Raw genomic sequence first — 13,644 nt, 5'->3', positions numbered from 1 at the left:
ACGCACTCTTCGTATATACAGAAGTGAGCCTGAGCATTTGCTCTTAGATTACAGGTACCTGTTCGGTTCGTTTCCCAAACACACCTTTAAATGAAGCATTGCAGAACTTTATTTTAATCACAACTTCTTCCAGACTTCCAAGAGCTTTGGGTGGAAGAAGAGGCTAGTTTGAAGAAATTGACACTATGTCCACAAGTGGATGCTAAATTCCTTCATAGAGACGCTTAGTTATCTCAGATTTTCTCTACGTTATTTGAAAATTCTCATCTCGGAGAAACAAGCCTCTTTAGACTTTGCATCTTATACTTAGAGTTGCAATCTGAATTTTACTGCCCATAAGTGATCTTACAGTTCACAAAAATGAAGTCTAAACCAAGTGTTGTTATAGACTTCTAGGAGAAAACAGCATTTTTTTAAACAAGTGCAAGATTTAAATAAATTCATGTAACAAAATTTCTTTTTTAAAAGTTCTAAATGTATGTTGAGGTTACATACAACAATCGTTTGAAAAACTGGGATGAAGTGCACTAAGTACTGTGAAAATTGTACCTAACTAAATGGCAATACAGTATAGCTTTCCTTTAGTACATAATACTCTCAATAATTTTTGTGCGCCATAGTATATGCTTCAAAAGTAGCTAGATCCTGATTAGGATCATAACCCCAGCTTCTTCTATAATGAGGAGACATCTTTTCACCACACAATTAGTAAAGGAGTTCCATTTCAATGGTTTGCCTAGACATTTTTAGGAAATCTTGTCTACCAAAATATGATAAATTCACTGATGAATTTGAGAGACAGGCTCTTTATTCTTACATAATGAAAAGTGGTTAGGGCAAATTCAGGTAACTTGAATGCAAACTATTTGGGACAGCCACTGTTTCGGTTTTGTGGGTTCCAGCTGTTAACTAATAATTTCATCAAATTGTTACTTTTTCTCTTACCCATCCCAATTCACAATGTCCACATATGTAACATAAATAAGTTTTGACAGATTTTAGAGTTTAACACCTTTGTAAACTTAGAACAGTCTTACTTATTGAATAGCAAAGTAACTATTCTTTCTCATTGTAGAACAGAGAATTTTTTTTAACGCTGCGTTTTAAAATGTTACATTTGCCTGTCATAAATCATTTTTGTTACAGATTGTGAAATAGTCTTACTTTTTAAAATCAAAGTCACCAAGAGGAATCTGGAGAAAAGGTGACATATATAGTACATTATAGAAAATTGTCTAGAATTTAAGTGTTTAAAAAGGGGCGAAGACAACTAATTGATTTCTCAGTATGTATAATTTATTGCAGTTAGCACACAGTTTAAAAATTCACCAACACACCAATAGTACAAAACTAAACAGCATTATAAGTTATTCCCCCTCCCTCTCAGGAAAATAAAACATACTATGATTGTCAAAGCTAGATGTCAGTCTAATTTTTAGAACCAAAGAAGAATGTGAAACTAAAAGCCACCCCCCCGAAAAAACAATCACTCACGTCCACAAAAAAATTCCAAAAGTAGTCCATTTTTCTCAGACACTGATTGTCTTTTCTAAATTAATAAAAAGAATGTATTTTTAAAACCTAGACTATTCAAGTAACTAAAAATAATGCTCCAAGGCCATTTTCACAGCTTTTTTTTTTTTTGTTTTAAATGCCATTACAGCCAAATTAACATACATTTGACCAAAATATTTCCAAAACAGTCCAGCAATACACAATGGAGTTTTCCATTCAGTTTTTCTTAAGCACAAAAATAGGCTATGTTTACAGTAGTTAAGGCGATCAAATTCTAAACAAAAGCGGAAAGAAGAAAAAACAATTTTCCATGCTACTCCCATAGACCTTATTTGTAAGTGCAAGACAGGAAAACAAACACTGTGCAAAATGCTTTTGCCCCGTGTGTTGATCATTAAAACCACACGTCAGGCTGCAGACTTCGCTGCTTGGATACACAGTTCACAAACCCTCCCCCAACTTTTCTCCTGCCGTTCCCCCACCCCACCCTATTCCACCCCATGTCAATCAAGGTTTTCTAGTCCTTTCAGCCTGGGGCTTTTTCACTCCATAGAATCTTTTCAAGGGGCGAAAAATGAATGACCTATTGTTAATTTGTGCAGCAGGAATTCTAAAAATGCTCATATGGGTAATGTATGCATCTAAAGTTAGAGCTGGCATGAGTTTTGTGCAATCAGATTTTTTGATAAATGTACACTGCACATGCAAATCTCTAAGCCTGTTTGTAAACATTACTATCTTCCTTTACATAGCTAAAATCAACATGTAGCTTTTGTTCAACTTAAAGACAGTGGGCAATTAATTTAAATTATATAAAATAAAAAACAGTGCATTTATGTTCTTCATTAACACCAATTTTTCCAGTGGTGTTTTTTTTTCCCTACAAAAAATTAAATAAGTTTTAAAACTCACTCATTAAAGTTATACAATGCAAACAAAGACAAAAATATACTGAAACGCATGCATTTCCGTAGCGTTAATATTTACTTTTCAAGACTCAACTGAGAGCATTAATACAACTTGTCAATTTCCTTGACACCCCCCAGCCCATTTAATCAATTACAGTATACAACAGTAATTCACATTTTTAAATGCACAGTTCGCAACTGCTGAAGCTGCAACGTCCTTTTTTATCCCAAGCAAACCTTCACACAGTCCCAGCAATTCCAGTGTATTTTCAAAAATCTGGTGGTTTTTGTTTTTTAATTGGGAACTGTTGTAATCCACAAATTACAATATCTCAACTGTTTGTTTAAAAATAGATACTCCAGCATTTCGGAAATTTATCATTTGGGTCTAAAAGCATTCAGGTTTCCCACAGCTAGAAAAGATGCATGCAGTTTTTTAAAAAATTTAAACAAATTGATAAAACACTGGAGGGGATTTCTGTTTGCCTTTTGTTTTAAATGGAGTTTGAAATGATGCAGTGTTGCATGGAAGGTTAAATAGAACCTAAAAAATCACATTATTTTCATTTGCAGTTTTGTTTAAAAGAAGTACTTGATGGGGAAACATTTATGAAGTCTATTAGTCTCATTTCTATAGTTCATATTATCAGAGCACTAAGTAATGAAATGTTCATGCCGCCTTAAAGTGCATAAAACAAGCTAATGGCCAAACTTTCAGTTCAAGGAAACAAGACTGCTTTTAGACTGTACCACAACTATATAGATTTATATATATATATATTAATTATATATATAAAAATTCTATTTCCAAAGTTCTTGCGAGCTATCTTCTAGTGTCCAGTCTCTGACAGTAGGTAAGCTCAGTGCTTCACTTTTGACAGACAATGAGTTCACCAACTCACAGTGAAACTTGCGAATATGTCTGTAAAGGTCTCCGGACTGTGTGAACCTGCGTTCACACCACTTGCATGCGTGTGGCTTCTCCCGTGTGTGAACTACGGCATGGCGGCTCAGATTGTGGGAGTACTGGAAGCTCTTTCCACACTGGGTGCAAGTGTACGGCTTTTCGCCGGAATGAGTCCTCTCGTGACGTTTCAAGGTGTACATGCAAGAAAAAGTCTTACCACACAAGGAGCAGGTCGGGACATTGACATCAGTGGCAGGCTTGCTGCGGATCCCGTCCTGCTCTCGAAAGTGCGTACTTAAGTGAATCTGCAGAATGTGGGGACTGGGAAAGACCTTGTTGCAGAGGGGACACATGAAAATTTGGCCTGCAGGGTTAAGTATGTTGGAGACATAAGGGAGCAGACTGCTGTCCATATTCCCTTCCACCTGAACTCTCTCATTCTCTGGAGTTATCATTTCATCATCACTTGCTTTGTCCTCTCTATCTAGCTCTCTCAGAACAGAATCTTCCCTCATAGGAGCCAGGTGGGCTGGCTCATACGGTACCCTGTTATTAGTGCTCACACTTTCTTTCACAGTGCTATGTTCCATGTCATAGTCATTAGTGCCAACATCACTCTCATCACAGGAAGCCTCTTTCTCCACCTTCACCTGCACCAGGTTGTTTCTCATCATGTCCTGCGAAGAGAAATAAGAACTGTTCAAATTCTCAACTCCGGAAAGGTTGGACTTGACAGACAAGTCCAGGACACAGTCAACATCTGCCGAATCCCTCATGGAGGTGACAGACCTCTGGGACAAAGACTCTGTTGAGCTGCAGGGGCTGGCTACTGTTTTTCCAGCTGCTGTTGCGTGTGTCTCTGCCTCTCCGCCACTCTGGGGAATGCCTGCCGAGTCCGAGGGCAATCTCATCCACATGTTCCCAGGCTCGACCGCCAAGTCTCTTTTGCTAGGCAGGATGCTCAATTTCTCATCTTCTCCTTCATCTTCATCACTGGGTATATCTCCTGCCATGTGGCTGCTGCCATCAGAGAGGCTCTCCACTTTGTCGGAACAACTCGAGGCATCTTCTTCCTTTTTCGTACTGTCTGCCTCCGTGGTGGCTTTTTCTTTTAGCTTCTTTTTGCAGACTTTGACAATGTCATACATGTGGAGATAACTGGCAGCTGCTAGCACATCTTCAATGGGCAAGTCTTTGAACTGGAGTTTCCCTTCATACATGAATTCAAGCAAGAGAGCGAAAGCTGGGGCTGTAACAATGTCGCTGTTCAGATGAACAATGTCTCTTTTGTCCAGCTGGTCCTTGTAAAATAGGTGGAAATACATGCTGCACGAAGCCAGTACAGCTCTGTGTGCTCGGAATTGGGCATCTCCTACCAGAACAGTGCAGTCACAAAGAAAACCCTGATGTCTCTGCTCACTCAGACACTGTAGTAAATGCCTACTATGGTCAGGAAACTCCATGCTGTCTTCATAACCTAGGAGGAAAAAAGACTTAGTTAAGCATTGGAAGTAATCAGTTATGTGCCCATCCATTTACAATTTCTGCAAGATATGAAGTTATTAACGAGCCGTATTTCCAACAGCATGCAACAAATCACATGGATAAATTAGTCAACTTTTCATAGCTTCTTTCTGTTCAACTATCTTCTTTCTCCATCTTCCAGAGATATATTAGCAGCTTATTTTACAATCAGATGAGTGGGGGGGGGGGAGATCAAGTATTAAGCTTGATGAAGTTAAATGTTACAACAAATCTTACAATGTGAGGGCAGAAGCAAAAACTTGAAATGTGGCATGCATAATTCTACACCGAAGGGATAGAAGATAATATTTAACTGATCAAGATGACAATGGCTGCTCTTCTAAATTGCTTTGGCAGAGATAAAATTTTGGCCTCATCTGGGAATGCTAGTCTTTTCAGTATTCTGTCTCTCCCTCTCTCTTGAAAAGCAACCCTAATTCATAGGCAAAAACTTCAAAAGAGCACACTAAAATGTAAACAAGTGAAAGTTATACAGAAGAGGTTGCCCCTCTATTAATCTCATTTCTGGAGAATACTTTGACCAATATGCTATAATAAGAAAAGTGTTTCAAAAAAAGATTGAATAATTTTGCTTTCCCTCTCTTTCAAGCATTATTCTGGTAGTTTTGTCTGTGTGATTCCTCTTTAGAAGAGAAGATTTTTGAAACAAGCACTGGAAGTTTCTACTTTAAGGCTTTAAGTATTTCCTTCATTTCTGTGACTTGCAATCCAAGTTTTGCTAAAGCAGTTATATACAGTAGCTGCATCTTTGGGCAAAGAGATATATTCTTAAAAGTTATAATCCTGTCCCAAGTATATTCTATAAAATACTACTGCTGGAATAAAGCAAGAAGATTTACAATACAATCACTTTAAGTGCCCCACAGCCAACATCCATCCTAATCCTTAAGAGGGCTAAAAATAAAGATTGGAGGGCAGCTCACAAGGTAGCTGTGATCAAATTAGGAGGCTGAAAGGACAGAGAGGGACGAAGAAGGAAGCTTATAAACATCTGATCCAGCTGACTGTGGCCATATGGCAGCTGCTGCCCAGATAAAGAGATTAAGAATAGAGGAGTGCGATTACAGCTGTCTGGCCAATTCAGGCAGCTCAAATCTACAAGTTCTAAATTAGTCGTGAACACAAAAACCTCCCCTCAAACAATTATTGTTGTATTGAAATGAACTTCCTTAATATATACCCAAGGAAGGAAGAAAAAGAAGAGACTAGCGAAGTTATTCTCCGGGGAAGGAGGGGGGTTCTAAAGTTTAACCCACAAATGATTTCCAATTTTTTTCAAAAAGAGTAAGGCTGTGGATTTCTGGAGTTCTCAGCGGCTTTAAGAATAAAGTTGAATAGTGAAAATCACCACACACAATGAATTCATATGTACTTTGGTTTCTATCTTGCATGTTATTTCAAACCCTTCTTTTTTATCCTTAAGTAGCAGCGGCATCAGAATATTTAATTACTGTATGGCCATAACATTTATCCCCTGCAGTATGAATTGCTGTCTTACTGACCGAGAAAATAAAAATAGGGGAACTACATCATTTAAGAGTTACTTTTGATACAACTGCACAAGAGCAAACAAGTCAATATATATTCCAAGCTTAATTACAATACAAACTCTTATCCCCTTTTCACTGAATTGTACTTGTTCTTCCTAAACCTCATTAAACAAGTAATGGGATTCTTATTCTGAAATTAGATAAGCAAACACCAAGAGAGAAATACACTGTAGCTAGCCTACTGCTGTTCCTACCTTTAGCACACATAAACCTGATTAAGTCCTTTTGTCCGAGTCTTGCTGGCTCCAGGTCTGTTAGATCGGTGGAAAAAAAGCAGACTAAGAGAGAGACAGATGCAAAGTGGAGATGATGTTAGAGAGGAATGAGATACCTTCCCTACACACAGATCTGCAAACACACTCACTCTCTGTCTGTGTGTTAGAATAAAAGGCTGAGGGATGGCAGGCTGTCAGCTGCTCTGACATCATGTTCAGATGGAAATGCTACCTCCAGCTGTGCTCCTTTTAATGCCATATGCTACTCCTCTACACTCCTGCCACCAGCTTTTTCTTAGGAGAACTTTTCTTGTCTGTTAGTATAAACAAAATACTTCAAAGTCTCTTTTTTCAAAACTTTCTAACACAGAAAAGTAGGGGAAAAAACCCTTAAACATATGGGGCTCCACTGCATATACAGTATAGCAACCCTTCTGTCACAACTTTGCAGAGTCTTTCATACACTGAGAACTTACTCAAGCCATACCAAACCATTTTAACTGAACCCAGAGGTTCATTTTAGCAGATGACTTTCCTCCAACTGGTTTAACTCAATGAACCCCTTCTTTGTACATCGAGGGGGTTCTTTGTTTTATTTTTTTAAAGACTGTACAAATACCATACTCTGTCAGAGTATTTTACTTGTGTAAAAAACAGAGTGCTTAGGAATTTGTATATAGTAATGAAACCCAATGTTCTTTCAGAACACTTAATATAAAATAAATAGGGAGTCCAAATTCAAGTTGTACTGCATTTTGCACTTGAAAAAACAAGACATAGAAAAATAAGAACACTTCTCCTTTTAATACTTTGTCCTCTGCACTGCAAAATATGGCATTTTTGCTCAAATGAGGGTTGTCAAATATTGGTGTGAAATATTGAATAATGTGTTGATTTTAATGAATGGGGGCAGCAGTACTACCACCTACACTAAAACATGTAACTTTTTTTACTGAGCATGGGAAAATTTGTTTTGATCTCTTTTTACTTGACAGGATAGTATCATGTATAAAGGAGCAATAAACTAAAATGAAATGAGCTGTTCAACAAAGCAGAATGAACAACACAGCAGAATGAGTCTCCCTGACTGACTTTCCCAGGCCATCAACTAACTTTACGCTCAATGAACTAACTTCTCCGCACCATTTATTCATAACTATGCACACCTATAGCAGTAGCCATCATCTAATCCAAGCCCAGCCCTAGTTGCCACCATTCTTATCAGAATACCAAAAATTAGAAAAAGGAACTGGGTGAATATGGGGTAGATTTAACACCCACACTTTCACTCTTCATGGAGAAACAAAGTTGGCGATTAAACCAACTATAACTTAATCCAGCCCTCTGACACTCTGTAAAGAGTGCAGAGAAACCAAAAAGCAAAGCAAATGAACACAAGAGGGATGTGGGTGAGGAAAAGAAGCACCCAACAGGACAGAAGAAAGCAGACAAATGCAAGAACAGACCAGATCACAGTAACCAGAGCAACAACAAAAGGAAAGTAGCTGGAAGAACTGAGCATAAGAGTCCTGGAGGAAGCAGAGCTCTCTCCTCAGCCACCCCGCCTTGTCTCCACAGCTGCATTGCTCCCCAGATCACCTACCCCCCCCTTGACCTCCTGAGCTGCAAAACAAAACACATACACACTGCCTCTGCCACACACAAAGGACTTCGTCTCTGTTCCCCCCATCTGTTCCTTAGCTCAGCCCAGTCCCCCCTCCCCGTCCCCCTGCAAAACCTCCTCACTCTCCCACCCTGCATGGGAAGCTGCGAACTCTTGCTCAGGGGCTGGACCTGCTTTGCCCCACATCTCCAGTCCACACGTAGCTGCCCCTGGTGCTGTACAAGCCGCCCCAAGAAACACACCTGCTCCCACCCCCCCACCCCCACCCTTACCATTCAGGAATGTTCACTTTCCACCCTGACCCACTGACCCACACGCCTCATCTGCTCCTAACCCCAACCAACTCCCCACACCCCCACAAGACCCTCTGGCTTCCTGCTTTGGAGGGGGAGATTTCCCCTCGCAGAGCCCCCTCCCCACCCCACCCCCAATTCACTTTAACCAGTTCACCAGTTGCCTCCGCACCAGTCAAACCCTCCGAGGGCCCTCCCGTTGCCCCCACAACTTCCTACCCCGCACACTTAAGTTTCCTTCACCGCCCCGGAGCCTCTCAGCTTCCCCACAACTCCCTCCCCCCGCGACAACAACTTGCTGCTCGCCTCCCCTTCTCCCCGGCAAGGGGTCGCTTCAGCCCAGCCCCCCTCCGCCCGCCCAGTCCCATCGGGGGGTCGCGGTCGGGACTCACACTCTGGAGCGGCCCCCAAGTCTCCCTGAGCCGCCGCCGCCGCTGCTTCCTCCTCCTCCTCTTCTTCCTCCTCCGGCCGCCGTGGCCCCCCTCCGCCGCTCCGGGCTCCCCGCGCCCCCCGCCGGCGTCCCACCCGCTCCCCGCCTCCGAGGCAGCGAGAGAGTGAGGGGCCGCCCCGCGGGGCAGCGAGAGCGGGGCGGGGGAGGAAGAAGGCGGGGGGGGAAGGTGGGAGCGAAGCGGCCCCCGCGCTGCCTCAGCGGCTCCCCATGGCAGCAGCAGCAGCGCCCCGGAGGATCCCGGGCCGGCAGAGCGGGAAGGAGGAGGGAGGGGCGGGGAGCCCGGCGCACGCAGCGCAAGAGCACGCACGGCGGCGGCGGCGGCGGCGGCACAGACGGGCCCGGGCTGCGGCAGCCAGATGTTTCCTCGGCTCCCCTCCTTCCTTCCTTCCTTCCTTCCTTTGCCCGAACCAGTTCCCCTGACTGACAGCGCAGCCGGCCCACGGCGCAGCTTCGTCCAATCGGAGCGCGAGGGCGCCGCTAATCGACAGCCCCGGCCCGCCCAATGGCCGGCCAAGGAAGCTGAGGAAACTCGGGGCTGCGGCTAATCGGAGCGCTGCGGGGCGGGGCTCCGGCGCCACCAGGCTGGGCAGGGAAGGTGCTGGGAAAGGGGCGGGGACTCGCGGTCCCGGGTCAGTCCGCGCGCGCCCTGCTGCTGCTGCTGCTCTGCGGTCTCGGGAGGGAGCAGAGAGAGATCCAAGCAGCTGTGCGGGTGATCCTCTCCCCCCCCCCGCTCAACCCCACACTCTCTGGGCGCAAAGCATGGTGGGGAATAATGGCCCTAGGTCTCGGGTGGGATAGGCAGGGGGAGGCGAGGCCTGCCTGAAGGGTTGCCCGGGACCAGAGACCTGCTGCGGATGCGGCCCTCCCGCCCTGCGGCTGTACTAATGGCTCTGCGCTGGATGCGCGTCCAGTCATTTCCGCAGGAGCTGAGGGGAAACTTCTCGCAGCAAGTTCCTCTGCTGCCTGAGTGGCTCTCAGCAGCGGTTCCTCATCTGTTTTTAACTTCTGCTTACCTTTTAATGGCTCCCAACTCCCTGCTGCTCGCTATGTTTGCAGGAGGGCGGCGTGGAGAACTTTCTGGGGGCGTCCTTTCTTATTCTGAAAAGGACCAGGATCTTCTCCGGCTGCCCCTTCTGCGCGCACAACCTGCGCGGGAGAAGCTCCTTTTTCGTAGGCTTTTCGTAGTCACTTCCTTTCGTCTTTTCCGTGGGAGGCCGAAGTTGCACAGGTGCAGTTTTCTCCGCGGAGAAGGGAGAGCTGGCCTCTGCCAGGGATCTTAAAGGGGCAAGATCTCTTTTCTCTTACCATGAAGCCTTCCTTCGTTTCAAAACGTCTGCTAAAAGAATTCGCAACCTGGCCACACATGCACTCCAGATGGGATTGTGGGGATGGGCTTCCTGATCAAAAGGCACGGTTTCCTCCCAGTTGTAGTCCTCCTTTTAGAAACTATGCACTGAGTATGAAAATAGGAAACCATGACAGCTTCTTAGTGAGCTACTAGATCACCAACTTCAGTAAAGGAAAGGACAACATGCTGGGCTCCTTGGGGAGGAAGGGCAAGATATAAATTCAGTAAATAATAAAATAGCATTGCACTTTTGCCCCAAGGTCAGTCAGGACTGTTAGGTTCTAAAAGTAATACTTTGGGGTATGTCCTAACAACAGTTTACCCAACTTGGGCTTGTTTTCCTTCTGTCATAGTATACATTGGTTTATATTAAAACTCAAATGAGAGAGAAAAACCACCACAGAGCAGTGTTGTTTTCTTTAAAAAATAGTGTTATGTAGTTGAGCTTTCCTTGTTCCCTCTAAATGGTTTGTTCAATGTACACTATACAGAACTGGAGAGTTACTTTTTTGTTCTTCCATAGTTCAAGGGATGTCTGTTTCCAGGCTCCCCTGCAGTCAACAGCAGTCTCTTTAGTCTTAAGAATGTTAATACTCTTTTTCTATCACTAGGTGTCACTACTATGTTGTGTGCTATATCTTCCCAGATGTTGAAGCAAACAGCAATAAACCAACACCAAGTGACTGAAAACAAGCATTACAACACAATTTTACCATAGGAGGGCAAACCAAGCCAAATGGGGAGAAGTACCTACATTTTAAGTCATGAGAGTGTGTGAGTTTGAAATAGTAATCCGAATATTATAACTAACATATAAGAATCATAAGGAGGGATCATAAATATTGATTTGAAAAAGACTCTAGGTAGCTGTTGCTACATTAGAAAACAAATAAAACCCAAAACACTATCGATGATCATAATGAGAGTTTAGAACCAGTGACCTAGAAACAACACGCTACTCTTGGAGACAAAATGGCTCATCCTGACTTCCTTTTGTGCCAGGTTTCTTGGTACAGGTCCATTCCTTAAAGCTCCTTATCTGAGTACCCCGCCCCCCGTTGCTTTCCCTTGAAAAACCTACTCTCTACCAGTAAATCAAAGCAAAGATCAGGTTTTCCGGGGAAAGGTGGTGGGGGGGGGAAAGTGCTTGGATGTGGTGCTTGAAAGCATGAGCCTGTGCCTCAAAAGTGTGGGGCAAATGGTAAGTGTGAATAAGCCCTAAGTGGGGAGAGGCTGGTGTACTAAGTAACTGCATCAAGAACTCATGTCCTAGATTGCCCCCCAACCCCCCCCCCCACAACACACCTCAGTGCGCTCCAGTTGTTTTGGTCTACTACTGGTTGGGGCTAATTGCAGTTATAGACCAAAAAACTGGTTGGGTCAGGCTGGTCTGCAGTAGAGGTCTGCACATTAGTGCCAATGGGGACCAAACTCAGTCTGCCTCCACCTGTGTGCCTTCTTTCTTGTAACCAACCCAGTTAGTTGCAACCTTAGTTGCAATCAATCTGAGGCGTGCACTTCTGGCCAGCTTCCTCCTCCTTAGTCTCAGTGTTGTCCTAATAGAATTGAGCAGGGAAAGTGACAGGGACAATACTAGAATTAAGTTGGCTCTGCTGGCTATTGGCTCTGGCTCCACTTACTGTTGGCCTCCCCACCTTCCACCCTGCCAGTTCCCATAGGCACCTGCCGCCATTGTTGCCTAGCTCGTCTGACATTACTAGAGTGGCATTGAAAGAGCATATGCTGCAGTAACATGCACATTGGTAAGGTAACATAAATTATACAACATTCATTTGAACTGCTTATGTCAGTACTTGTTATTTTTTACTACTTAAAAAACTTTTGTATGTTGGTGTAGCAAAAATGTTATTTGATTCTCTGTACATTGTGTGAAATACACAAAATTTACTATTGTCAAACTCCATAAACTGAATAAATTTGTCAATCATTACTTCTTATATCTTCCTTTAGTTAGTGCATAATTAGGTGTCAGCTCAGTAAACATGAATACATACATAAATTTACTCAAGTAGGCAATTTTTTGAAACCTTGAAATTAACACTTGTTTGTAAGATGGTGGCTGTAGATGGTAAACTTGGAGCAAGAAGTGAGGGTTTTTAAAATTTTATTACAAATGACAGAATTGAAGGTTTATTAAATATATAATGTAGAGAATCTGATGAAACAAACTCTAGCTTTTTTGATTTAGACTTTACCAGAAAAAAAGCTTATGCCATAATAAATGTGCTAGCTTTTAAGGTGTCATAAGACTCTGGTTCTGGTTTTGCTACAAATTTTTTAACACATCTACCACTCTGGAAATTATTTTAAGAATACAAATTGAATTACTGCAGATATTAAAATAGCAACTTTGATTTTTTGTGTTTGCAAATTACTGTGAGAAGAATATTGGGAGACAGACAAGTGCGACATTCCTCTTTGGGTTGTCCAAAGCTAGCAGCTATCCCTTTCTTAGGATCATAGGTCAATAAAATTCTCCGCTTTTTGCATATATTTATTCATATGCCAGGGGAGCTTCCTTCTCCTTTCCTTTTTGTTTTCCTAGCTATGATGCTTACGGAGGCAGGATTATTTTTTCTTAACTACAAAATGCTCACTGGTCTAGATGCTATAGCAGCATACTGGTAAAATATGAAATTATTATTAATTTTTATTACATTTATATACAGCCTTTACCTTCCAAGGATCTCAAAGTGGTGTACTTTGTTCTCCTCCCCATTTCCTTCTCACAACAACTCTGTGGTGTAGGTTAGGCTAAGAGATGGTGACTGGCCCAAGGTCACCCAGTGAGCTTTATGGCTGAGTGGAGATTTGAACCCTGATCTCCTAAGTCCTAGTCCAACACTCTAACCTTTGTGCCATATTGTGAATACAGTGGTACCTCGGGTTAAGAACTTAATTCGTTCTGGAGGTCCGTTCTTAACCTGAAACTGTTCTTAGCCTGAGGTAGAACTTTAGCTAGAAGAAGAAGAAGAGGAGTTTGGATTTGATACCCTGCCTTTCACTCCCTTTAAGGAGTCTCAAAGCGGCTAATATTCTCCTTTCCCTTCCTCCCCCACAACAAACACTCTGTGAGGTGAGTGGGGCTGAGAGACTTCAGAGAAGTGTGACTGGCCCAAGGTCACCCAGCAGCTGCATGTGGAGGAGCGGAGACGCGAACCCGGTTCACCAGATTACGAGACTATCGCTCTTAACCACTACACCACACTGGCTCTCACACTGGCTAATAGGGCCTGCTGCTGTCGCCGCAGCGCCACCACGCAATTT

The 13,644-nt window shown here is 43.1% G+C and overlaps 1 protein-coding gene across 5 annotated transcripts; it reads right to left on the bottom strand.

Moving 5' to 3' along the window:
* Nucleotides 1–1,274: 1,274 nt before the first annotated feature.
* ZBTB18 (zinc finger and BTB domain containing 18) lies at nt 1,275–9,062 on the bottom strand. Of its 5 annotated transcripts, none has more exons than XM_083493872.1 (3): nt 8,950–9,041; nt 6,620–6,703; nt 1,275–4,807 (listed from the first exon to the last, which is right to left on the bottom strand). In XM_083493872.1, the coding sequence occupies exons 2-3, from the start codon at nt 6,630–6,632 to the stop codon at nt 3,225–3,227; spliced, it is 1,596 nt and encodes a 531-aa protein (XP_083349998.1). In that variant the 5' UTR covers nt 6,633–6,703; nt 8,950–9,041; the 3' UTR covers nt 1,275–3,224. The 5 variants fall into 5 exon arrangements, with proteins under 5 accessions (XP_083349998.1, XP_083349999.1, XP_083350000.1 ...); XM_083493873.1 differs by having other exon boundaries at nt 6,620–6,676; nt 8,950–9,033; XM_083493876.1 differs by lacking the exon at nt 8,950–9,041 and having other exon boundaries at nt 3,875–4,007; nt 4,120–4,807.
* Nucleotides 9,063–13,644: the final 4,582 nt, after the last annotated feature.

The sequence above is a fragment of the Podarcis liolepis genome (genome assembly GCF_965112155.1).
Source record: "Podarcis liolepis genome assembly, chromosome: 3".
NCBI lineage: Eukaryota > Metazoa > Chordata > Lepidosauria > Squamata > Lacertidae > Podarcis > Podarcis liolepis.
This window is presented reverse-complemented; position numbering and strand designations above follow the sequence as displayed.